At 44.1% G+C, this 27,829-nt stretch overlaps 2 protein-coding genes across 5 annotated transcripts in view; one reads left to right on the top strand and one right to left on the bottom strand.

The window, feature by feature from the left end:
- Window positions 1-493: 493 nt before the first annotated feature.
- On the bottom strand, window positions 494-5,628 carry LOC137788803 (crystallin J1A-like). Of its 2 annotated transcripts, none has more exons than XM_068581906.1 (10): window positions 5,570-5,628; window positions 4,945-5,014; window positions 3,994-4,173; window positions 3,473-3,571; window positions 2,841-2,933; window positions 2,605-2,761; window positions 2,375-2,490; window positions 1,990-2,067; window positions 1,477-1,616; window positions 494-877 (listed from the first exon to the last, which is right to left on the bottom strand). In XM_068581906.1, exons 2-10 carry the CDS (start codon window positions 5,009-5,011, stop codon window positions 773-775), a joined length of 1,035 nt encoding a protein of 344 aa, XP_068438007.1. In that variant the 5' UTR covers window positions 5,012-5,014; window positions 5,570-5,628; the 3' UTR covers window positions 494-772. The 2 variants fall into 2 exon arrangements, with proteins under 2 accessions (XP_068438007.1, XP_068438008.1); XM_068581907.1 differs by having other exon boundaries at window positions 4,945-5,011; window positions 5,570-5,600.
- A 7,669-nt stretch (window positions 5,629-13,297) lies between these two features.
- The window catches only part of LOC137788585 (guanine nucleotide exchange factor VAV3), a 79,611-nt gene continuing 65,079 nt past the window's right edge, over window positions 13,298-27,829 (top strand). For 2 of the 3 annotated variants that reach the window (XM_068581463.1, XM_068581462.1), the window contains exons 1-2: window positions 13,298-13,734; window positions 25,859-25,975. In XM_068581463.1, the coding sequence (XP_068437564.1) occupies window positions 13,528-13,734; window positions 25,859-25,975 (324 nt within the window). In that variant the 5' untranslated portion in view covers window positions 13,298-13,527. The remainder of the gene's footprint in view (window positions 13,735-25,858; window positions 25,976-27,829) is intronic. The other variant, XM_068581464.1, reaches the window with a different exon arrangement.

Here is a 27,829-nt window from a genome sequence, read left to right as displayed (position 1 = left end):
ATTGATTTACAATGTTAACCTTGAAATGTTTCTGATTTGAACAAGCTGGAGCCATTGCCTATTTATCATCAAGTATAAGCTGTAAAACAGCAATTGTTCTGCAACAGTAGCCCACACACCACATTTTTTTAATAACCACACTATGTCAAAGATATTAAGGCTTTGGCTTTGCTTCATGCTTGGCTAACTTTCAGAATTGTTGGGGCGGTTGCTTTTAAACACGTGAATATGGAAGTCAGCACTTTCAGGAAGGCAGAACAGCTCCTTTGAGGGAGGAATCGGTTGCAGTCTGGTTGTTCCAGTAGTAAATCTGTAGGTATCTGCTTTTTCACTTCACAATTACTGAAAGCACTCAAGGGTGAGAGAGGACCAAAAACCAGCTGAAACTTCAGCGAAAGGACTCACATCAACGCATGTTTCCTGGGATTAGGAAATCCCAACTGTCCACTTTGCAGCAAAGAACAAATGGAGCGATGCATGTACGTCGGTCACGTTTAGGTTCTTTATTCAATGCATCTGCAGAGGATGAATGCATTCCATGAGCTCAACACAACTGAAATCAGACTTTCACTTTCTTACATGGCGCAGCTATGACACAGAGCGAATGGATTCGAGTTTCATTCAGCACAAGACTTTAGAACGAAGCCGTCATGGATCGCCGCGTCAAAGCACATCTGCAACTTGAGAAAGTCTTCCAGCTTTGATTATCCGCACTCCATAAATACTTGATACATGATAAAGCAACTGCATTTAGGGCAAATTCAAAGCTGAACTACAACTGCAGCTTTTTTTGGACCAAATGTTCGGAGAGCTCCAGCAGCAGAGAATAGCGCAGTGTCCTCTTCCTCCAAGACTCTGGTACTCCCTGGAGACCCGTCTGAAAACACATCAAGATGACAGTTGAGAGCGTCGCAGGCCCAAAGCTTTCAGAGGATCTGGAAACTCATCACTGCAGTTTCTACAATTATGATGATATGTTATACTCTTATAAAACTTGGAAGTGGCTACCCAAAAAAATACCCATTTTAGAAAAACAACACATAAAAGTGAATATAAAGAGATCCTTTTATATTTACTATGTCTACTTGTTTTTCTTTGTATTCCTTCTTATATTTTTATTTTATTATTAGACTTTCTCTAATGCAGCCTCTCAGTGGAATACTTCACATATTGTACTTGTACTTGTAGCGACAATAAACATCTTGAATCTTGAACAATTACCAACAATATGATGATTATACACGCGGAGCATGAAACACACATGGTTGATGTCTTTTCCTGCTTCGACTGATTGCACACATTTATCAGTGCATCTATTTAATTGCAAAACTAAATCAAAACCCTCTTTGAATAAACTGTCGTAGAGAAATAAAACAGAAAATAATCATGCAGTTTGAAAACACATTTGCCAATGCATTTTCCTACTAAAACCGGCATCAGTGACTGATAACTAATTCACATGCCCGAGAGCAGTACCTGTGCCCCAAAACAGGCTCCTATGAAGGAGGCTCTGCTGGCGGTGCATCCCCCGCAGCGCATGGTGTCCCTGACTGCTTCATCCAGCTGTTTCAGCGTCAGGACTCCATGAAGCGCTCCCTGGAACGCACTAGGCAGAACTAGAGGCAAAACCCAGATTTAGAAGATTGACGCACGGTCATATCCGTAGACACATATACAGTATGTGCCACTAAGTCACCTCCCCGTACATAATTGGACTACTTTTGCAAAAATCATTGTAAGTGATCGTGTACGTTGCGCGGACCCGGCCTGCACAACCTCACGTGTACAGTCAGCATCTCAACCTTTTAGCCCTGTAAAACCTGAGACACTCAACTCAGCAGGACGGGGGGAATGTAAGGAAGGAGGAGGGAGACCGTTAGTCAGGAGATCAAAGGCTGGAGGACCCTCCGAACGGATATACTGACAGGGAGGGTACGCGAGCCGTGCCAAGTCAACAGACCCGGACGCCGCTGCCACCGCCTGGCTTACCTCATGTGTTTGTGAACACAGCAGGCACGAGCTGCTGGGACGTCTTGGCGAGGTTGTCCTTCACCTGGTGGATATGAGCTTCAGAAGAGATCCAGGAAGAGAGATAAAATGTATTGTTTAGTGTTCAAACATGAGGCCCATTCTTTTGGGGCTGTGGCTGCGTCTTGTCATAACACACATTATGTATCTTCCACAACTTTTTTGTAACCTTATATATTGATCTTAAAAGACAAATGCTGGAAGACATTTTGGGTTTCTTGCAGTTTGGACCTCTTTGTGGTCTGGTCTGGACTTTTTCGGTAAGCAGATTTTATAGGCGTATTTCAATGCTACAATGTCATTATTCCTGTGCATCGCAAAAGGCACTAAACACATGTCGCCTTACCGATGACAGCCCGGTCCAGCTCCTGAGGGTTCTGTCTCTTCGGGTCATTCAACTGAGCCAGAACTGCTTCAAGGGCATCGGGATCAGGACCATTCAGAATGAAATGCTCCAAAAACCTGACAACGTTAGATAGACAAACAAAGGGTGAAGCCTCCCCTTCACTCCGGATCGACATAGAGCTTGTGTGCATGACCTTGTGGTTGATCATCTTCCTCAGAACCTGCTCCCACCTTGCTGCAGCCAGCGTCTCAGCCACACACATGTCGTTGTTCTGGGTCACCCGCACGGCTTTCTCCACTTTCTCCAGCATCTCAGGTCGGCCAGCGTACAAGGCCACCACCGGGGCCAGCTTAGTAATGCCGTCCATCTGACAGTCCACATCACAGCCTCAAAAACAAAATGCACAAACAGAGATTAATGCCACCAAAGAAAAAAAACCTATGCACTTTTGATCTGTGGTCTTTACCAGTTTCTTCTTTTCCAGCATCCACATTTCTGAGGAAAGCCTTCAGGCTGCTGTTCCTCCATGGGCCATCGATGGGGAGGATGGCTTTGGGACCTGAAAAATGCAACAAACAGCTCATTTATTGAGGGAAATGTATGCATTCAACAGCTTCACCCTCATGAATGAGATAGAATCAGAGTAGTGTGGATAAGAAACAAAAGAAGCGAGAGAGGAAAAAAAACATTTCCTTTGACTTTCTGTCGATGCAGTTTCTGTTTCTGTAGGTGGAGCCATTTTCTTGGCTGTCACTGCCCTCGATGATGACACAGCTCGTGTTCGACATAAAGCCGTCGACAGTTTACTGCACCCAAATGTGCCCTGTGGTGATATGCAGCAGCACTGCATTCATATAATATCCTGAGTATAAAAGCAGCAGCACCAATTCAAAGCTCTGAACACCAAGAACAGAGAAGTTGAACTGTATGGAATATATTAGAGGGAATTCCCCATCAGCTGGTAGGAAAAACATTATGCACAGTGTTATCAGACAGTGACAGAGGCTCTCACATCCGTTTAGGACGCCTAAGTTGATGATTGATACATACGGACATCACAATATGGACAGTTACATGAGAGCAGAGCAGGCACAGTACCTCCTTTCTTCCTGTAAGGATCATTGAGAGGCAGGTCGTACACCGTTCCTGGGCCAAAGAACTTGTAGATGCGCTTGGTCAAGTCTTCCACATTAACATCTGCACAACACATGACAAACTGTATCTGTAGGGGAAACGTTCTGTTGCTCACTATTAAACACACTGAGGTGAAATCGTCATCAATCCCAGGAAGTCAGAGCACTTGGAGGAAAATAGCCGAGCACATAACCACGATTAAACCGCCGTGTCCTTTTTAAACTGCAGCTTGGCTTAACAACTCGCTATGTTTTCAGTGTTTCAGTCCAAGTTAAAATATTTGTCCCCTGGGTCATTAACAAATTGTTCACAAAGAACGTAAAAACGTACTTGAAACATCAGGATTCATGTGAAATATGTTCTTCATTTTCACAACAGTAACAATATCCAAATATTGAAAAGATTAACTTTGAGGATTTATTGCCAATTGAACAATGTGTAACAGGTTGGCAGAGAGACTGTCATGCTGCTGCCTGTGTCAGTACCTCCACACTGGCTCAGTGACTCCAGCAGGACGTACGCCTGGTCCCCATAGCAGGTCTGCTCGCCGGTCGCCCTGCGGTAGAAAGGATTCGCTGACTGAGGCCGAAACTCAGGACAGGGCTCCAGATCAGAGAGAACTTCTTTCAGCCTGTCGGCACTGTAGATCCAATGCATGGGCTGGGCTGTATGGACACACACACGAGAAAGAGAGAGAGAGAGAGAGAGAGAGAGAGAGAGAGAGAGAGAGAGAGAGAGAGAGAGAGAGAGAGAGAGAGAGAGAGAGAGAGAGAGAGAGAGAGAGAGAGAGAGAGAGAGAGAGAGTTTTTAACACGATAGTCTGCTGCTGACAGATAGCATGGAAAGGGAAATAGATGTTTGGCAAACAGGTCATTCTTGTTTAGGTTCAGTCACCAAGTTTATTCATAAAGCATTTCAGCGACAAAGAAATGTAAAGCGCTTTAAAGGGCATCAAAAGCTTTACAAGTAAATAGCCAGCACTAAAAGAATGTGTGAACACAATTAAAAATCAGTAAAAGATAGCAATAAATGATCATTTTGGCTCGAGTTTAGATCGTGCATTGCAGCAACTGCAGATATGATGCTTTCATAACATTATGGGTGAAGTCAAACCGACTTACACAAGTTAAGGAAACGCCTGTTTTTTATCAGTGAGTACAGATGTTGCTGTGCGACACAGAGGAAAACAACGACACAGTGTTGGAAACAGAACACTTGATGGAAGATATATGGAAGATAAGTGCAATGGAGGCTCTAGGAATAAACATGTGTTTTGTAAAAAAAAAAACAGAAGTTTTATGAAAGCGTCATGGCATGCAGTGAGTATGACGAATGAGAATATAGAAGTGTAGAAAGGAGATTTGGTTTGTGTTACGTAAAGCCCTGTTGCTCTAATTAAGTCAGTCCCAGCACCAGCATCACATGGTTTATCTTACCTGCTGCATCTGCCACTGCGGCCCCAATAATGGCCCCAATGGCTCTGTCTGCCAAAGTCAAGGCCATCTGCTTTTATTTCAGACACGAGGACAGCATACACAGAAAAAATTATAACCAAGATAAATAATGAAATAGAAATACAGCTCAGTTTTGTTGTTGGAAATGGTCTAGTGTAGCAAGTCATAAGATACTTTTACACATTGAGTTGTAGTTTAATGTTTTCATTTATGAATGCAACATTTAGTATATCCAGATGCATAGGTCAGTCTTTTATTTATTTATTTTGGTAATCTTTTTTTATAAATCCAGCTTGTCTTTATACAGTTTTCTACATTTTATTGAGGTGGACAATAGAAGTTACTATGTAAACGTATGCAAAACAGCATTTGATTCCAAAGCATCTGGATTAAAAGGCGAAAGGTTTATTATTATGCATCCAAGAATGTAACCTGAGACAGAACACACTTTGTAATTTGGTTCAGTATAATTGTATAATATGCTCAGAATATTAATGGTGTATGTTTTTATTGAACACGCCAGAAGTCCTTGAAACAATCCGGTGCATCATAATGAAGCTCTCGGTTATATTCAATGTCAATAACGGGACAGCTTGTTTATCCTTACCTTTGAGGCTCGTCTTCACCTTTTAGCGAACCACTTGAAGTGTGGAAAAGCGTCTCTGTGTCCGCTTTCTGACAAGGGGAGGGTTCCATCAGCCCGCTGATAAGCACGCACCAATGGGAGGCCAAGAAAAACTGTTTTGTAACACTGCAGCTGGTACGCATGTGTATGTAAGGTTAGGTATCAACAGAAGAAAGACCACTTTGCACCATTAATGCCAGTTAAATACTTTAAAACATTTTACATTCAACAATCAGAAAGCAGCATATTGTTTTGCCGGTGCTGTATCCTGCATTTAATGTACTTCAGTCAGGTATTTCCAAACTGTTGTGTTGCGTGTTATGATTTTGGGAAGCCACAGTATTTATGCAACAGTGGCTCAATAGGGGACTTTGGCATACGCGTTACTTGCATACAACATATCTATTATCATTATTCATGACAGCCAGGCTAACAGCGTATGCATATAAGCCCAGCACTGCTCTGAGCTAAATGCTAAAGTCAGTATGCTAACACGCAAATACAATGCCAACATATTAATGTTTAGTAAGTGATGTGTACCATGTTCTTGGTGTAGCATGCTAGCATGCTAGAATCTCCTAATTAGCATCAAACACAAAATACAGCTGATGAGAATGTTAGGAGTTTTGCAGATATTTTGTGATATATCTGACCCGACAATGGTGCTCGATGTGATGCCAGTGAAAGTCGGGGCCAAAAATAAACCCGTTGGTGGCGCTTGTGGAAAGGTAAGGCTATCACCGGGGTGATTTTGGTCCATCCTCTGGGAACCATACCTAGTACCACGTGTTGTGCCAATTACATCAAGTAGATGTGACTTTAATGCACTCAATTAAAGGAAACGTTGACCTACTGGAGTCTCACCATAGTAATTATGATTCACACTCTTGGGACCGTGTATTTCTGTACAAAATGTCATGCCGATCAATCTGATAATTTGAGTCAAACTGAATATTTCAGCCTGGACCCAAAATAAAAAGTGAAAGTTGGTAAAAGCCTGCTATACTACTGCCTGTGCAAAAGGCTTTCGGAGATGCTGTCTGAAGAAGCTGCAGACAGCAGTTCTGCTTTGCAGGCTTTCTGAGGCCCTCTGCAGACATATCACAGGGGGGTCAGACACTGAGCTTGGGGATCCAGCCACATGGACTGTTTATGTGCTTGACCCTGTGACTAAACTCTGATTGTTTTAATAAAACCATTAACATCTTCTTTAAAATCCTCCTCATTTATCAGTTAATTTGCACTTGTTGAACTCTGCTGCGCCATCGGAGGCCAATTCCTGTTGAATCGGCTTCAAAAGGCTGTCATTTGAATTCCCCATGCTCTCTCGGTATATCTTCCACTCCATTGCGTCCATCCTGACTGTTTCCCAGCTGATCCCACTGTTTCAGCACTGGCCGGGCTCCAATTATCCCCGGCCTCTCATGGGTATCCCAGGCTATTGATTTCTCTCCTGCCCTCCTAAACCAGCAAAATAGAGTGCTATGGGTAGGGTCAGGTGATCAATAGCAGTTCGACAACAATGAACAATGATAAGGGGGTCTTTCGTGATACCTCTGTGTTATGGTGTGAATGTCATTCTGAAAGATATCTGAAGGTATGTGTAAAAACCCATTTAAATTAGTAATATTTATTTGCATTTACATGTTGAACTTTAATCAGACGTTATCTTGAATTTGACAAAGATGTCATTATGATTTGTTATTGTAAGTAATACATGTATAAGTTACAGTCTGCCATTACTCTAATCACACTTTTGAATTGCACAGTTTTCCGACCGTGTTATGTGGATTATGCTACGGAAGAAATTGTGGATTAACCTGTGTAGATTGAAGTGTGTCGAGACAAAAGGCGATACTTTAAGGAAGAAGGGAAGTTGTTTTCACCAACTAGTTAGTACGAAGGAAAATGGAAACACTTCTTACTTTCACCTACGAGCCGTGTCGGTGTGGACTATGTGCATAGGACCAGACACAAGCGTCAACTTAAGGTTTACACTCTGCTACTAGTTTCTGACGCCATAGTATGTTTAAAACTGCAATGTCTACCAAATTCTCGCTCAAGACATACTTGTTAAAAACTGTAGGCTCTTGGCTCAACAAGAGCAAGAACATACTCAAGAGAAGGAAGCTCCCCATAAGCCAACAGGAGCAAGTCAAACAAGTGGAGATTCTGCGTGAAGAGATTTTTTCACATGAAGAAATTCAAAAGCTAAAAGAATCTCAGAGAGAAAGAAAGCCTCCAAATGTCTTCTGCCGAGTCAAACCCTGGCTGCGTCTCTCTTTGGGGTTCTACTCAGATCCTGGCTTGAAGGACCATTTGTCCGTGATTTTATGTTCTAACTGGAGCCAAAACCACCAGGAAACAAAGTTACAATCACTTGTGCCATTTATTTTGCCTGGAAGTTATCAGAAGTTGGTTGCTGATGATTGCCATGGTACTACACAAAGAATGCCAAATATATGCCAAATATTTGCAAATTAAATACCATAAGTGTAGTGAACCACCACTTGGTGCTTCTTGCGGAAAGGAGGGCAAAAAGCCAGAAGTTTCTAACAGCCACTGTTGGATTCGTGCAGAAAATACACTTTATTTAGATTCTTCATCAGTTACTTGGGGAAGTCGGATTCATCTGGAAACAGGGCGTTTGTATTCACGACCTTGAAAAATGACCTTAGCACTGCAATCCTTTCAATCCTTTTCCAGAATAGGTTTCAATTATCCTTCCAATCGGCAATGATGCTCGAGAATATTGGGGGTCAACCATCATCACAACCTGACCTAAAACCAAGTTGTCCTTGTCTTCCATGTTCGCCTGCTTTCCAGGTTTAAACGATAATTGCAAATGAAAGCTGTCTAGAAATGATCAGCCAGGATCTGATCATTTCTGATCTCACAGGATCTGATCAGAAATGAGTCGGGCCGCCCCATTTTGGTGGAAGGCACTACCCTGAGTGTTGTGAACAGGGCAAAAAGTCTGCAGTTTCTAACATTTCTTATTGAAGTTTTGCATCAATCAGGAGATAAAAAGGAAAGATTTTGATGAACATTTCACACGTTCCATTCAAATGAATGTAAATACATTAAGTCTCAGTTACAGCTGAGAGATTAATTTTCATTGGACAAGTCTGCAGGAAGTGGATTTGCATTTGCTTTCTCTGGCAGGGAGATAACATGCCCTTCACCGAGGGTATAAAAGAGCTGCACAAATAGTTTAGCCGTTGTCATCGGATCAAGTGACCGGCAGGGTGAAGCTCTATGAAAGCCTGGCAAAATGTGCAAGAAGATATTGATGGAGTATGTGCAGTGTGGCAGTGCCAGCATGTTCGGAGAGCTGCTGAGCCTTGGGCTCTATGATCTGACAGGACAGCGGGGAGAGGACGGGTTGCCACTCGGTAATTTGATGCCAAAAGCTGCTAAGCAACAATAAAGAGGGAATGTGTGTTGACCCGGACACAATGCTGCGGTGTAACACTTTTACGCACCTCTTTGTTTTGTTTACCGGGACGGGGAGGTACAGGGGGGCGCTAGCATTGCTAGCGGCTTTGTGAGGCAGAGTGATGCTTTGTGCTAAATGCTAACGTCAGTATGCTAACATGCTTAATGCAATGACAATGCTGATGCAATATTCACTATTAAAAACAAAATATAGCTGAGGCTGATGGGAATGGTGTTTTGCAGGTAATTGGTCATAACATTAGGCATGAGAAACATTTAACCTTTGACCTGATGACGGCGCTTGATGAAACGTCAGGCGATCATGAGGATTCATCCTCTTGCAACCATGCATGCATGTATGTAATGTCATAGCAATGCAGCTCGGTCTCATTCCCAGGTTGTCTTATACAGATGTTTTGTCACGGCCCTTTGAATCTGATTATATATTCTACTATAACATGTATACTGATGCACAAGGGACCCTTTAGTGCCTGTATGAGACGCAACTGGCTTGTAAGTAGCTGGACTTCAAAGATGGATGAGTCAAACAAACACAGGACTTTCACCTTGGAGACCGACGATTAAGTCCAGCATGAAACCAAAAGTAAACGCTATTTTAATTCATTTCAAGTAAGTTACATAAACTTATAATGGTAATAATAATAATAATAGAGTAGACCATACTACCATAACTTAAACATATTTATTCTAACCCAAATAAGATTTGACTCAATCTAACCAAGTAGTTTTGTTGCCAAGGCTTTTATCCAATCAAACATGACTCGACATTTTGCTCAGGATACAAAGTCACAAAACATTCAGGGCTCTGGGGATGACACAGAGCTGCTGGCTGTAGCCTCTCCCTGGAATCCAATTGATATACTTGCCTTTATGTGATATCCTTTACTGTTTGATTTCCTCCATTCAATACCCTCTTATCGTGTGCCATGTTCTTGTTTTTGCTTGGTGAATGCTTTTATTTTGTTATCTCCTATTTGATGTGTTGTGATGGTGAGAAGAAAAAAAAAGCCCTGGCAGTCAGATCAAATCTGCCATATGTGCCCAGACATAATCACGCTGTTTCTTGGAAGCTCACACGGTTAGTCATTACCTTCTCGTTCTGGTCATATTCCATGTGAAATAACCTAGAAATAGGCAAGTCATTCATCTGTGCATTGATGGCAAATTTAAAGCATGAACAACATGTTTTGATGCGAATGCCAAGGTACATCCTAAACTAGATTATTGGGTACGTGCGATTGAAAAAGAACTGGGAGCATTGCAATTTCCCAAATGCATGATTGTGAGACACTTTTGTGTGTGTGTGTGTGTGCCTTGTGTACCTCACCTCATCGCTACACAGCATTAATCAGAGGAATGCTGATAATTGTCTGGCTGCATGGCTGTCCTCCTCGGCTGTGCGGGGAGGAAGCTGAAATGAGAGAAGGGTGCCGAGAGGTATGCCAGCATCCGGCCGCCGGCCACCTCTCCCGTCATCCGCGCTGTGCCAGCCAGGGCATCCGGTTCACAGGCCGGTGGAAGACAAAGCTGGATGCTCACAACTCAGCCGCACAACCCCCCCCCCCCCTCAACCCCTCATCCCCACTCCTGACCGGTCTCGATTTGAATACAATGTGGGAAAACGAAAGAGTGGGAGACATTTCTGACATTCGTCCAAAATCATCTGCACGAGCACGAAGAGAAGAAGTGGAGAAGGAAGTGTTTACAACTGCAGATGCTGGAGACTAATCTTCACAGCATTGTTTGCACATGCCTGTGTTTAGTCTCTGGATGTAAATGTACCCGCTAGGATTCATCGGCATGCATTCTTCTTCTCCTGCGTAAGGCCCTTCCTCTGCAAATCTTAGGGTCTCTGTGAATCTTATTTCGATCTGTAAAAGGAAATGAATCTCGTAAGTGTTCTTATCTTCCACCATTTCTGCACCATACCATAAAAGCAGCCTCATGTCGCGCCGTTAATGTGATTACCGGCACACCCTGCGCTATATGGAGAATTGCCTTTCTCACATATTGGATTTCTCATCCTCTCACAAGCCTGTCTTTGTTATGTAATGCATACATTTGTCATGAAATTTAGAATGCTAAATTTATCGCATCCTTCTGTTGCGTCGCTCAGATGCTTGAATCCCCCTTTTGCATATCACGATTCAGATGTTTATCTGTTCCATCGCGTGTACTCGAAGGTATTTACGCAGCACAGTACGTTTTGTCGTAATAGTCCAACGGGGATCATTAAGAATTTGCATCAATCTGACTTGTATTGCAGGTGCAGTCACTTTGCGGCTCTCTGGGTCAGTTGTGGCTCAGCAGCAACATGACAGTGACAGAGGACAGCGTTGTAATACTTCATATGCTTGGCCAAATTCTCCAAGGCACTCGATGTCTGGTCACAGACTATAAGGCTATACATACTGGCATTTGGTGAAGATGGAGCAACAGACAGCCTGCACATACTGTAATGATTCAACATCCTTTCCATTTCCATCGCTATTGCAATTTAAAACATTTAATTTGATGCTCATAAATCGAGCAGCCGGCATACAGCTTTATCAGACAGTGGCAATAAAAGATAAAACCCGGCTTCAGTTGGACCATATTGGCTCAGTCATGCCAATCATGCTCGCCTCTTAGAGAGATGATTAGCGAGGGTTATGCATTTGCATGATGGTTATGTTAGAAATGTTAATGCTTTGTGGAAAAAGTATGTTTCATATTTGTTCCTTTCTGTGGGCGTTCCCGCAGCCTGTTTGTGTGGAAATACTAAAGGTTCTTAAAAACATATTATCTGGTGTGTATGTAATTCAGTGAATTCAGTCTAAATGTCACACCTGTGTGATGACATGTTAGAATGGAAATAGTAAAAACAGAAGTAGTTCTGTTTACTTTCACCACGACAAAGAAAACAATGTCTAGTGTGGCGATCACAAAGTGGAAATGGCTTATTTAGATAAAGGAGAGAAAAAAACTAATTGGTCTTTTATCGTAAAAAAGGGATAATTTCAATGTGTAGGAGACACTTTGTGGTCGGCTGATGCAGATGGGGGAGGACTAAGAGGCAGATAAATATATGTTACTGTAAAACTCCAGTCAGTAAATGCTATTAAAAACAACGTTCTCTCCTAAAACATTGTTGCTTTCCACATCCTTATATTGGCTATTGTGTCAAAATAAGGAAGCGCGATGCTCGGACAAATCAACCCATTGAGTTTGAACACCACGAACCCAAATGTCGAATAAATAAAAGATGCAAATCAGGGTTCTTATTGTACGTCTGTGGACGGGAGCAGGATTACAGCTCACACACAGTACACAGGTTACGTTTCTAAACGTAACACATCAGCACTGTCAAACCCTGCTCTTCCAAAAACACCATTTAAATTATCTGTTGATAACACGCAGTGTCCTCTCAAAACTGTAACGTGATTATTATTAATATTATTAGAGATTCACACATGCAAATGAAAGGTTTAAAGTTGTGGTGAAAACACTGCAATACATCACTGAACAAGAACACGCAACCATCCATTAATATATGAAAGTACAAGGCAAAAATATAAAATATATACAAAGAAAAGATGTCACATTACCTGCAACTTATTGATGGAGACATATTTGATACGGCATTGATGACAGAGAAGATATATTCCAGAAGACACGTGGACAATGATACAGTGCATAGCCTTTCCCCTAAACTTGCAATACAAAGACTGCTATTGAACCACCACAGGCTAATTTCAACTCACCTCATCATGACTAAAGTCAAATGAAGACTCTCAATGGGTTTATGAGTCATAGATCATGACCGCATCGATCGAGTCAAACTTTTTGGGAAACCATAACAGTAAAGTATCTCATTTGGTTTGTTTAAATATTAATTGACATCCAAGCCCTATCAATATACCTCCTGGTGCAGCTGGGATATGTTTGCATAAAGCTATCGGAATGTGGACAAGATTGATAATATAGGTAGTAAAAATTTGGATATTTCTTGATATAATTTGAGAAATGCCTGTTCCCCCCCGCCCCCCCTTTCGGTCTGTGTTTTGTTCCGTATATTTGACTGTAATTTGGCTGTATTTTCAAACAGTATACACAACGAGTCTCCGGGTGTCAAGCGGAAGAAGTGAAGAACTGGGTAAGAGGGGAGGGAGGAGAGACATTTAGACACATTCAGAATGAGAGAGAGAGAGAGAGTCTGTGTGTGTGTATATGTGTGTGTGTCTGTGTGAGTGAGAGAGCGAGAGAGGGCGAGAGAGGAAGAGTGCGGGGAGAGCTCCATCCACAGCCTCAGTACAGCGGACTGCCATCCTCCAGCAGGTCTGCGCTCTGGTCCCCTTCTGTTTTCATCGGGTTTCACAGTTGGCGGATGTAACATGGAGACGATTTAAGACGCAGCACACCGAGCAGTCAGCAGTTTCACTTGCTTAAAAAAAAAAAGAAGGACAGATTCTCTTGACGCTCGTCCGGCTGAAGTCAGAATAATGATGGAGTATTGGAGGCAATGCGCGCTGTGGTTAATTAACTGCAAGGTGCTTCCAGCTAACCACCGGGTTACATGGGAGTCTGCACAGGTATTTGACTTGGCCCAGACCCTCCGGGATGGAGTCCTCCTCTGCCATCTGCTCAACAACCTGAGACCCCAGTCCATCAACTTGAAGGAAATCAACCCCCGACCGCAAATGTCACAGGTAAGAACCGAAAGGCAAACCGAATATATCTGTTCCCCGCTCCGTCCCCAAACTACAGCGGAGAGAGCGCCACCAGACGCCATAACATTTATGCTAGTTTAAAGTTTCCCTGCATGTCGGTGAAAAAACACGCCGGCTAGAACAACGACGAAGCTGATTCTAAATGGAAATAGATATATGTTAAATTCGGCATAACCTGAACCACAAGTTAGCACTTTGTTTTAAGAACATTTGAACTTTAAAAAAAAAATTGGGTTACTGCTTGTCTACGCCCCCGGTGGATATTCAGGTCGCGGAAAACGGCGAGAAGAAGTCGAATAAGAAGTCAACCATTGACACAAATTTAAATAATTTTCCCTCTAATTCGTGCTAGCGTGTGAAATATGTGCCGAATATATAAGGTGATCCTTGCCACTGTGAGGAGCTCTTAATGGTTGCTTTATGACGTGGACATTTTATACAGTAAGCAATGAAACACTAAGTTGACAATTGATTTAACCGAATTTGGTAGTCAACTATTGTGGGGAACTTTCTTTGAGTACTTTACTGCAATCTATTGATTAGGTTACTTATGGTCATTTATAGTAGATTACTTATACTGATTTATTATAGGTTACCTATACTAACTAGTAGATTAACAGTTACACATACCAGTTTGTAGGCTTCATGTATTCAGTGCTTAATCTGCCCTCAGAGACTAGAGGTTAAGTGGTGACAGGCTTTGTGGATGTATCTCATAGGGTTAACAACATGCACGTATATATAATGAGGTATCTTATGATAATACATTTTTATTGAGAATTCCTAGGTTATTAGTTTGTCATGCCTGGGCAGTATGAAGAGACAGATGTTATTACAATCTCCTGATTGGTTGTTTTCATATATATATATATATATATATATATATATATATATATATATATATATATATATATATATATATATCTTCTTTTTTTTAAATTTATTTTAAAAAAAGTATTTATATGCATCAAGAGCTGTGGCCACGTGGCTCCTATTTGCCAGATACCATCTGTTTCAATAACAGGACAGCCGGAGCTATGAGCAGATTAATATTCGCCTTCCTAACAGTGGATCTGGATGTCTGGCTCGTTGTCAACACACAGTGAGGTAGACACTCACCTACTGAGCCTGCAGACCTGCTTTATCCACAAAATGACTGTACCAGTAACACACAAGCAGACTACAGTATTGTACTTATTTGATGCTCTCATCTGATGCAGAGCAGGTGATTAAGGTATGAATATCAGTCCTATTGATGTATTGCACAACCAATGGGGAGAGGGGGATTAGGCTGGTTTCCTGGAAAAAAAAAAAGCACACAAACTCAATGTCACAGCGGGATAGTGACTCTAATATGCAGTTACTGTTCTTTCACAATCTAATTTGGTATCCGCTGTTCGACTTGAGCACAATTAAAGAATAAACAGATTGAATGTAATGTCATCAATGGCAGTAGACATCAACTATTAAAGGATCTGTTTACTCGTGGATTTCAGAAGAAACTAGATTGGGCGAGTAAGAGGAGAAGCTGATTGGTCCATTTGCTGTTAGAAGTTCAGCTATTGCACCAATATGAGAGAGAGAGAGAGTCATCAATAGGTCAGTGTTTGCTGCCAGTCATGACATAATGTGGAACGGAGCTGCTGTGCATAGGAGAGGTTGTGAACCATACTTACCGCTCAGTTCCTGGCCTGACCCAGAGTAGACTGGGTTATTTATAGGCACAGTTTGTTTTATGCATGGCTGGATGGCTTACTCACACAAGGCACTGTTGAAGCTACATTTAGGGGTTAAATTAGCATGAGTAGTAGGCTCAGGCTGTCCCATTCACGTAGCACATGTGCAACTTCACACGTGTCGGGTTTGTTTTCTACGATGTCTTTCTGGACTGCGTTTCTCAGAGGTCATCTGCCAGCTGAACAGTGCGTCTAGGGGCGAATATTTCTTCGGTTAAAGGGTGAGGTTTTTCCGTGGTCCTTGTCTCTTTGCCAGATCAACCACCGCGGTTATGTACTTTCTCATGAAATCAAGCCGCTGCAGATCGTCTTCACCAACTGGACGGCATTGCTGTAATACACAGTGACATCATGTACGCTTGTAAACATTGAATATTTATCATTCTTCGAGCACTTTACTACCTCGTATGTATGTCAGTAGATCATGACTCGTGGCTTCCCCTTTCACACACATTCACACCATGTGAGGCCGGATAACAACTCCCTGGACACCCCTTCCCTCCCTGAGCAACTTTCCTCCCTCTGTCTCCTCAACGTTACATTTACATAACTGAGGGCGGAGTTGCTTCCCTTTTAACCTGCATAATTCATGAGGACCGTGGCAGCCACTTTATCATTGGCCTATAATAACACATGGGACGCCACTGTGGACTCACCCATGGGACCCATGCGATGGAAAGACAAAGGCAGTGAAGGCACAGAGCTGCAAAGAGTCGGCCCGGCCTTCACAGACGCATCTCAGAGGACATAAAGGGCCCCTGAAGCGCTTGCCCGCTGTGTCGGTGTCGGCTGCTTAATTAAGGCTCAACGCTCCGTAGGGCCCTCATGTGTGATGTTGGCATCGGGGCGGGCTGCTCATCATTCATCTTAACTGGGTTTTGGGAGATTTTAGAGGCGCTATATACAGTAGAGAGTCAGTTCGGGGAACAAAGAGCCAGGCGAAAGATGTTAAATTATTGGGTCGCTGGCATCGGTCTCTTTACTGATGAACTGATCTGCTCATGCGGTGAAAGATGGAGAACGATGCATGGGCTGTGAATGTGTACAGCAAGGTTTTTTATATAATGTAAAGAGCTCAAAGTTCCAGTTCAGGGTCTTAAGGTCAGCATCAAGCCCAATGTTCACCCTCTTTGATCATAGTTTTAACGGGGTTGTAATGAGACGATTACAAAAGTCTAGACGCAGCGCCACCACAGCGACTGCTGCGCTTTGCTTCCCGACAAGAGAAAGCACCACATAATCAGTAGTTGTTTTTTGCCTCACTCTGTGAAAATTAGCGGTTTAGCGTTAAGAGGAACTATGCAATGCTTGTCGTGGCGCAATGAACAGACCATGTGGTCACGCACGCAGCATGCAGTCTTTCCAGACTCCGAGAAGCATTTGGGTCAGAAGTTCTGCTGAATCTCAGTTTTAACTGAGAAAACTGCCAATATATTTCAAACACTGGCTTTCATAAGTTGGACGTCAACCTCCTTGTGTGCGAGTGTGTGTCATAATGCTGCGAGCAAAGGCGTATGCTAAAAACAAACTGGCTAACAGGCCGACCTAATGAGCCAGCCATTGATGCATTCTGTTCAAACAAAACAAACAAGTGCTGAAAAAACCCCCACAAAACTGAGCTCATATGGTTTGATTGAAATTAAATCTGGAAATGGGTCCCCAACTTGTTAAGCCTACTGTCGCCTTGTTCTCCATGACATAGGATTAGAAGCTGCGGATTCAAGAGTGAGCACATTGTGGCGAATGTGCCGGCAGCAGAAAGCCTCTCACACAGCCCAGCCAAGAGCCTCAACAAGCACAGGAAATCAGGAAATGGAAAAGAGGAAGGAAGTGAAACTAAACATGCCCTCGATCACGCTCAGACCAAAGCGCCGTGCTGATGTCAGACACAATGAGGAGAAAAGACGGCACTCTCTTCACGCGGCAAAACAAAAACACTTTTTCTCCTCGCTGAGCCCGGCATCAAAAGACCTCACTTCGTTTTTGGAAAGTGAAAGTGAGAGAAAAGACGGCGTGAGAGTCAGTTTCTAATTTTAACGAGCATCAAGCGTCAGAAAGTCTTCCACAAAGTACACCATGCACCACAAGACCAGACAGAAAAGGCTTCATAGGTTTGATGCAGATTCAGCACCAAGATGCCATGAAGACTTAATCAACACATTTATTCATTAATTATCACTTTATTCTAATGGTATACAGAACACACTCATGTCAGGCTGTCCGTTACAGCCCACGGGCCACTGCTGCTACTTATATAATGGATTTATTAGAGCATATTTTCAAGCACATGACTGAAAAACTGTCAACTGTCGCGGACAATAAACAGCACAGCCGCTTTGCTTTTATTGTGACAGGTGTGCTGCAGTTTTCATTTGGTAAACGTGTCTGATTTGGACTTTTTCCAGGCGTATCGCATTTGCACATACTGCATCGCAAAAAGAATACTTTCATACATTATACATGGTACATATGTATATTTTGTCAAGCTCAGGCCCAAATTCTGTGATGTCAAACAATGAGGAGAAAGAGGCGGCGCCGCGCACAGACACTCCATGCAGCCGGCTTCAAAGGCTCCGAGGCGCTCTCTTCGCTCGCACAGACAAAAAGTTAGATAGGGAGCGTGGGAGAATGAGAAAGACAGAGAGAGAGAGAGAGAGAGCGAGAGAGAGCGAGAGAGAGCAGTGTCTTGATTTTCCTTCGGCTTGCACAGAATAACACCTCTGCAAGCCATATGGGCTCGGGGGAACGCGACAGATTGCGATTCTGAGCGCAAACATTGAATAAGATGGCCCGAATGTTGAAACCTGCCACCGTGCATTTTAGTTTGGGTCCCGATGAGACGCCAACGCGCACGGATGAAGACCGCTGTGGGATTGTCATGGCAACTGAAATTTAAAAAGGTACTCCGTAATGAAGCAGAAAAAGGTCAGAGATAAGTGAGGTGTAGCCGCGTGAGGCCTTAAAAGATTATTAATACTTTATGGATGTCTGTATGTGAGCGAGTGTGACCACAGGCTCATAACACACACACACACACACACACACACACACACACACTTATCCACCCTCTTAGATGAGATGTACGCTATATAGTAGTAGTTGCGGCCTCCAGTCTGCGTGTAAACACTGGCGTACATCACTCGAAAGCAGTCATCCTCAAGCCAACCCTCAGCTGTACTGTGATTTGTTCCCGTATGAAACTAATGAATATCTGAAATATTCCTTTTTGTGGCGGTGACAAACCGCAGCGCAACACGTGGAGCTTTTACTGCGTTCCACGGCTCGGCCACACGCCGGCTCGCAAGTTTGTCGCACTTTCTGCACGCACTCAGACTTCATTGTACCGAAGCGCGACTTCTCTGCGCTGTCCCGCTTCCTTTTGTTGCCCCCGGCCCCTTCTGGGGGTCGTTTCTCAGTGAACAAGTTAGGGATGAGAATAATTACGGGTCAGAGTTTCATGACCAGGCTCCACTCTTAAGCACCCCTCAGCGTCATCGTCTGCATACTCATACCTCGAACCGACTGATCTTGCACACGCGTCGCTTGCTATTAGCATGCACCGTGTGAGCATTTAGATGCCAGTCCCTTGATGACTCCCCCATCCCTTTGAGTTACTGTGGCTTAGCTCCCCTTGAAGAAAGCATGGCACCCGTCGGACCGTAAGGAGGCCGGCGCCACGCTCCGCCGTTTTCATGCTATCCGCGTTCCCGCCGGCTCGTCGGGATGACGTGCGTTCCCGCGTGCCGCTTCATGTACGGCACGGCCCGGAGGCAGACGCTTGCAAAAGCTCGATTGCGATGCACCTCACTGGTGCACGAACACGTGCGCAGAGCGAAGCTGACCTTCCATCCTGTCACCAAGGAAACAAGCCCGCGCCACAGCCAACCGGTGAAGGCTATGGTCGAGTGCACATTAAAGTATGGATAATGTATATGCTGATTTTATTAGGAGATATTCAGCGGTGGAGAATGTACCTGCGATCAATGTTTATTATGTTACTCGATTCTGCCGTGGATGGTCCAGTTAATCACTGTTGAGTGCTCTGAAAGCTCGGGGGCAACTCAATACTTTCCCTTGTCTTCACTGGCAAACAATCATCATCCGGAGTGACATTTTCAGTGAAGGCCCGGGCTTCGACGCACCAGAGGAGACCTCACGGCATACAGTGGGATTGTGAACGTTTCAATGGGCGCGTTCCTCAATGATAATAGCGAGATTGCCCCCCCCTTTTTTTTAAGCTTGTGAGAAATGTCAAAACGCTATGTGGAAGTCAGTGAGCAGTCAAGGATTGTGGGTTTAGATCCAGACGATACCGACCTACAACCTGGGTCTCGGCCGGCAGCGGTGCGTCTGCAACCTTTTTACTGTTGTGTTCACTGTCGTGGAAACCTGGAGACAAGCGAGGTGGAGAGCACTGGATCAAGCTCCACGGAAAGCTGCTTTAAAAACATCATAAAACCTCTTCGTATAGGCTCAAACAGACCTCTGGGCCTTCTATTTATTCTGGGTGGATGTTGTGTGGGGACCCAGTATCGCCTGCTGCACACCAGAGTCTCTTTCAGCAGCACTGTACGTATCAGGCGTCCTGCTTTGTGCGACTCAAGGTGGAAGTGATGGATGACTGTAGTCTATTGGAAATAGGGGTGTCCTTATTCGGGTAATAGAGACAGAGGGGGAACGAATGCAATAGAAATAGCAGTGGCTCCATATATGTATGGCAGAGCACACAGAGGAGGAAAGGAAAAAGTGTGTGTGAGTCTATACATTACTACTATTACCAATACAGTGTGTAAGGTTTTATGATGAAGGGGCTTTTTGGCAATAAAATTGACGAATTGAATCCACAACATTTCACTTTCAGCAGCTTGAATCCTAAGATATCAGCACTGATTTTGCGTCAGCCACAGCGGTCAAAGCTCACACCTGAATGGGCACACACACACACACACACACACACACACACACACACAGGTCAGACAGCAGTTGACCAGGCTCCTTCAAATGGAGCATTATTCACACCTTTTTAACACAATCTTCCCAGAGGAATACATCAGGGGGAGTAGAAGGAAGAGGCGCAGGTCCCTTGCCTCAGTGTTTGTGCATTCAGTCAGTGTGTACATCTTATTTGGTACACACTCTACATGTCATTCAACCCTTTTGATCTCCTTCCACACATTTATAAGCCAATCACACACGGGTGAGATAAAACTATTTGGAAAGGTTTCTGTAGCGAGAGGGTCCGTATCTCACACAGTAACACTAATTCAATTCCCTTATCTAGTGGGGGGATGGAGTAAGCGTTGTGTATAAGTGGGGTCACCGGGGTTAAAACCAGGATTTAATGGAAAATGGCCTCAGAGACACTCATTGGTGTTGTGGGGGGAGTTACAGGAGAAGGGAGTTGGCTTTTCCCTTATTGCCTTTATTGTTATTCTATGCCTTTGTCTGTCATCTGGTCCTGCGAGAGGGCCGGGGGAGTCACAGCTTCTCCTGAACCAACATGTGCTGCGAGGCAGAAGTATCAGGAGGCCAGTTCTCTGTCATCTTCAATTCTTCCTGCCGTTGCTCACTTTAAATGACCTCGCAGCTTGAGTGACCTTTATTTATGTTAATGTCGTCTGGGAGAACATAAAGAAGTGATTATTACCAACGACACTGGCATTGTTGTCACCTCAAGGGTCTCCGTGTGTGTTTATGTTAGCTCCAGTTGAAATGTGTTAATCACAACACATGCATTGTATGTTTGGCTATATTTTAAACACGCCAACAATGACGCAGACGACGGCCGTGATGCAGTTTGGTAGCAAAGCGGAGGAAAAGGTGAGGTGGTTTATTGCTGTTGGGTTTTAGTGTGGACAGTAATCACTTGGACAACAAAACTTTACGTGCTGGCCTTTATCAGAAGATACAGCTACGCGGCAACTCTAGTAAAGCCGTGGGCCGTGAATGAGCTGAAAGATGCTAAAGCGCAGAGTCATGTGATCATCTATTGTTGAAATATACTTGAATTTGTTTTTTTTTATGAGTGCAGCTTTCACATTTCGTCTTCAAAAAGCCACATGTTCTCATTTTTTGAGGACAATGCTTTGTCTCCCACAGTTACTTACTCCGTCCTGAATGGGAGGATTAGCAGGAGCCTCGCACAGAGCTATCTCCTGGAAACACAGATGACTTTCATGGCCGTCCGCTCCTCACCTAAAAGCAGGAGGTGTCCAAACCAGCCAAACCAAACAGAACAGCCTCTCTCTCTCCGGAAACGTGAGAAGTTAAAGGGCTGATAAAGGAGGCTGTCGCTAACTAGCAGGGGATATTCGGAGTCACGACAGTGACTGGAAAAAGTGAGTGGAAAGACATTCTGCATGCTGGGTCAGGGCTTTTTTATTCCAACCAAACCAGCGGCTCATTTCACATTTCCGCTCGACTATACATTAAATTACCATTCTTTCTTCTTCTCCGTCTGGATTGAAAATCTGCTGACCGGCGTAACGTTTGATGACGACTTAAGAAGTCTGTCCTCTGCGATGACTCCGACCTCTGACTGAGAAAGCAGCGGCGCTTGCGTCATCGCCACCAGATCTGCGCCTACGTCCCACCTCCCACCTCTCACCTCCCATTTCCTGGTAACACAGCTGACAGAAGCTCCAACATGACATGGATGTGACCCGACGGCTCGTATGTGTCACAACTGCTTATGACTTACAGAGTTTTGACACGAAAGAGCTCCACAGATCAAACATGTGCACATTATGTCTTTGGCTTTGGACACAATATCTCAGCGACGTAATCCAGCAGGGGTTTCAAACTGGCAGACATATACATCTTGTATATGTCTTATTAGACACGGTCTCCTCTTAATAAAATCCCTCTTTTCTTTCCCACACTGCTGTCAGTAAACATATAGAGTGTCAGACAGAGAGAGCCTCTAATGTGATCGACACGGGCCTTCATTCCCACTGCACGAGGCTCATCTATTTGATGATGAATTGATTCATAATTGGCCATTATTTGATGCCCGGCCAGGTTTTAAGCAGTAAGATGGCCGAACTGTGGCCGTCTTTCATTGCGTACATCGAGGAGAGAACAAGAGCAGGATTTCATTAAGCTCCACAATACGCACGGGGGCCATAAAAAGGCTCCAGCTTGTTGCTATGGAGCTTTGACTCGTATAAAGGAATACACGAGCAGAAATTGGATACTTATTGTGGATACAGAGCACGACCTGGCTCATCTCAGGAGCGCGGCAGCGAGATGGCTGGCCTTACAGGAATATTTCCCCCCTTATATTCCAGATGGTTGGCCCGGTGGGATTTTAAACCCTCCACGCACTTGGTTGTGTGTGAGCTGTCGACGGGTGTGTGTTCGGAGCTTCCTGCTGAGATGTTGCAGCACAATCTATACTTAAGTCCTCATTCTACACACTGAGGGTACTGGCAGCTTTCATTGAAACGCAGAAATAGGTACACTGACAGGGCTATATTTGCCTTGGATTTGATGCAGTTTCACTTGGTACATTTATAAAAACCTTGGTTATAATCAGAGCCTCACCGATACGGTTTCAGGATTCGAATCAGTTGCAAAAATCACATCTGAGCATCATATATTCACGGATATTCATTTTATTCCATAAACACATAATATAGAGGACCACCTAAATTCATTTCTTCAAAGAATTATGATCATATTGTAGTGAGGGAGACACTTTTTAAGTACTAAAAAAAATATTCAGGGACGTCTGTACTGCGATTTCTTGGCATGTACATAGGTCACACACACACACACGCGCACACACACACACACACACACACACACACACACACACACACACACACACACACACACACACACACACACACACCCTGAGCCCCAGAGAGTCAGTAATGCAGAAGAAGAGCTGCCAGCTGAACAGTTACTGCTCGCCTCTTTTTGCTGCACTCTTGTTAATACAATTCCCTCTCTACTGTCTCGAGCTCAGTGTAGCAGAGACGCTGTCTTTCATATGCGCTCTGTGAAGCTGCTTCCCTCAGATAATATACAGAGGTCCTTTGGGACTCTCCAGAGTCTCCAGGCAGACAAGATGTGCTTGTCTGATAAAAGAAAGTGATGTCTACAAGTGTAAACATTCAATATTATTCACTCGCTGCTCTACACTGCGTCTTATCTGGAGCTCGCTGGCTGGGGGCTTTTCTCTCTATTTGTGAAGCCATCTGTAAAGCCTAATTCAATCGGAGTGGAAAGGCATTTCATATTTGATGCATGGACATGCGTCGTGCAGACAAATCTGATTTTGGGGGGGAAGGTGTGTCATGAATAACAGAAGAAGTCCTTCTTCTGGCTTCCTTTCAGCTGAGATATATTCCTTTTTTTCAACTGGATGCTGACTCAATTATTGAAGTTTGTTAAGTTACGGTTGTCAAACATGGTTAAAGTCAGGCCTTTGAGTATGAACTCCACGTGTCAACGCTATGGCAGGGGGTTGAGCTCTCTTTGAGAAACAGGAAAGGCCTAATGAAATCCACTTCCTGTCAACCCGTTACTCAAGAAATTGAAAAAGGAGAAGATGAGTGTGTAATATGGATCTGCATCTCTGGATCATTTCAAATCAGGTTAGATAGTGAGTGCTATAGATGCACTTACTATAGTAAATGTGAAGTTGTGGTGGAAAATCTAAAAGCAGGTCCTCCCATGCAACTAAACCTGACTCACCTTTCAATAACTTAGCATTTTATATGATTCAAAAGAATATTGAGATATTCTTCTGCAGGAATCCAGTGTTTCCAGTTGCTTTTATTCATTTCAGAAGCTGTTTCCTTGTACTGGTGCAGACGCGGCGCCTCACAACCGCACAGCCTCTGTGTTGGCTGTGATACACTGTTGTCTTTGCACGTGTCGACATTGACGCGGATGTTCCTCCGTAGCAGTTCAGTCATGCGAGCATCCGTTTGCACAAAGCCACAAATGTTATGATCTTCCTCTGACAGCTGATCGTCGTAACGGCTGCAAATATTTGCATGTTGTGGTGAAACGCGGCGGCGTTTAATCCCTCAAAATTGAAAAAACTGTCACAACGAAGTAGTTTTCGCGGCAATGTAAATGTCATAAACATGCACATGTGAGGTAATTTGTGGCGAACAGTGATGTGACACCCCTTTCCGAAACATCCCTTTCACCAGCCCCCTCACTTGTTCCGCCCTGTGTCAACTACAGGAAGGCTAATTGCTGCAACTACCATGTGTTGACACCTTCCCCTTCACTACTTCTGCCTGCCACTCTTCCTGAATAGAGCGAACCGCCTCAGAAAGCATCACTTAACGCTGCGGCCTCCCTTCCCGCCTCCCTCCGCTTTCTCAGTCGCATCGGTGTCGTTGGGCAGCATTGAGCGCTAACTGCCGCCTCATTTGGATAAATCGTTTGAGGATGAAGCCCCATTAACATCATTAGCAAGATTTAGATTTAGGATGCAGACGAGGCAGAAAACACCGTCAGTAAATGACCTTGTTTATTAGAGGAGTTGCGTATTGATCGTTTGATTCAATTTTCCCAGGTCAAGGTGCACCATCAGCCGGGCCTGTGACTAAGCTGGCAATGAATAAAAAAGTAGCTGAGGAAGAGTTATGAAGAGACTTTATTATCGGCAGCAACCTCGTTACCCTCCGCGGAAATTCGGCTGAAATTGAACTGTCATAACACCGTGATGAGTTTACAGACTGGGTTCGCCCCAGCAGACAACAGAATCCCCTCAATTTGTTTTGCTTTTTTACATTTGCAGTTTGCTCCCTCCCGGGGAGCAATTTGCTATCTCGTTTGTTTGACATAAAACAAACCGAACCGAAAACAAACTTTTGGTTATCCGAGATGATAATTAACAACACATTGCGGGACAGAAATCCCGAATGAATGGAGATTTTACGCGAATTATGTGTGGCCGTCTCTTAACAGAGAGGTGAGAAATCTAAATGGCATTTGCGCTGCATTGTCAAAACCGCAGTTACATCATACTTTCACAGTAGGAGCAAGTAAGATCGCTCTCCCTGCTGCATGATGAATGATCTCTTTCTAATTATTACGCACCAATCCACCGGCCTGTCTCACCAGGAAATCCATCATATTAATGAAACAAGACGCCCTCGGGGCGCCCGTATACAGCAATTTATCTGTGTTTCAGAGCTGTGGTCCTCCAGTGTGCCTCTCAGGTCCTCCGCTACATGCCCCCGATCAGACAGCCAGAGTGAACGCTATACTGCAGAGCAGCGCGTGAGCTCATCCTGTGGCGTTTTGGGAATGAAAATGAAGGCCACGTCATATCTATTGTGCACGTCGGGGCTTTGTTTCTCACAGATGAACCCCTTCTCTTGTCTCCCCCGACACAGTTCCTGTGCCTGAAGAACATCAGGACGTTCCTGGCGGCGTGCAGCGACGCGTTCGGCATGAAGAAAAGCGAGCTCTTCGAGGCCTTTGACCTGTTCGACGTCAGGGACTTTGGAAAGGTAAGGCGGCGGCGGGGGGGCGTTTTTTTTGCCCGGTGACACAGAACGAGGTGGAGGCTCGGTTCCCCGGTGACGACAGCCCGAATCCGCCCTCGCTGCGTTTGCCAGCTGTCCCCCAGAGACTGAAACGGAATTAGCCGAATGTGCTTTCACGCCTACTCTCGTCCTCGTGCGGAAGATATGGAACGTAGTCAAAATTATTGATAAAAGAGGAGAGAGAGAGAGAGAGCGAGAGCGCTCCTTTATCTTGGACTTGGGTTTTTAAATTAGAATGCAGGTCTCGGTGCGTATCTCCGCCGTCTCTTTGCACTTCCCCTCCCCTCGCTGTAACAGCAACTTTAATGGCCTTCAGTGTCATTAGTAGATGTTCTTACTGGCACTGCTGGTGCTAATCAACACACAGCTTTTCCTCACAACTCCGACTTCGAGCTGGAGTCAGCAACATGACCCAGCAGTTTAATCGCTTCCTCTCATTAGAGCGAATACGCCTCGGCGCGCAGACTTTACGAGGGGTTACAAGTCTGGCCTCGGGTTCATTACTTTGATAGGACTCTGCTTGTAGTGCGGTGAAACTGTCTGCAGCTCTTTGACAGCCCTGCTGCTGCCCTCGTGAAGTCCACGGGAGGTATACTTAGAAATCGAGAGGGAGAGAGAGAGAGAGAGCATACTGCCGGACGCTGGCGCACATGATGTGAGGCGTCTATGAGACGACGGTCACGTGTCCTAGTTTCAAACGTGTGCATGTGTGTCAGCGGGACCAACACAGGGACATATTGATCGACTGCGAGCGTCATCGTATTCCATCTAGCGGCCATACGATCTGGGAAGAAGGGGGCATTTAGAATATCATAGGATGCTAAAAATACTCCAGTTACACCAAGCGTTATAACAACATCAGTGATTAATGTTATTATCAGCTGAGAGGGAAAATACAGCCTCTGCATTAACTCAGCGACACAGTGATGCAAATTGATATGATTGTCATATTCATCGTATCAGAAGTGAAACGCTGACTGTGATAGCTGCTCCTAATAAAAATAAATAGTGGTTTCTGTTGTACAACTTAACGTGAATTGACTTGATTTTTTATGATTAATATAAAAATAAAAGGAACATGTGTCTATTGCACTTCCCTGTTCATGGCAAACACAATGTCCTCCTACAATGAACCATTCAACTCATCTCCTCTTGCATTAGCATCAACACGATTGGCAAAATCAGCTGCGTGTTCTGACTCTTGATCATTTTGGTGTTTGTGAACTGAAAACAGAGAAGATAATCGGTTAATATTCGCCGAGACTATTCACTTTGCTGTCGCCTTCTGATGAGAGCGTTTCTAAAAGGGACTCTACTCTGATGCTCGGAAACAGTGCTGCGTTCAAGCACGTCCACGCAAAATGAAAGTCTCTTGTAGAAGCTTTAATGAAGGCTCTGACTTAATGATATGTTAATACCGTCCCTGAGGTGACCTCTTAACGATGTAATATGTATGAACAAAAAAAGCCACTTACTGTACAATGCTCTGCAGATCTTATGAAAAATATTTCTTGGAACAGATAAGGGGAATGAGAAAAGCTTTGGATTCGGTCAACAGCACCTTTTTTATCCCCGTTGTAACGCTCATTTTTGCTGGCGTGCCGAGCTGAATCAAGAAGCTGATGATATGAAGTCATCTATTCATTAAGTCGTCTATAATTAAAACACATTTGGACCGCTGGCAAGTTCCTTTCTTTCCCCTTATAGGGAAATATTTTCAGAGGAAGTCTAAAGAACAACAAGCAGTGGCTTAGTGAATTACTGCAGGATATTCAAATACAAATCTTCATTCTCACTCCTGAACCCCCCAAAAAATGC

The sequence above is a fragment of the Clinocottus analis genome, unplaced genomic scaffold (assembly GCF_023055335.1).
Source record: "Clinocottus analis isolate CAN_PGR_092001 unplaced genomic scaffold, fCliAna1.0.p SCAF_18, whole genome shotgun sequence".
Lineage (NCBI taxonomy): Eukaryota > Metazoa > Chordata > Actinopteri > Perciformes > Cottidae > Clinocottus > Clinocottus analis.
Note: the sequence above shows the minus strand (reverse complement) of the source record. Positions and strands in the feature narration are given on the sequence as shown.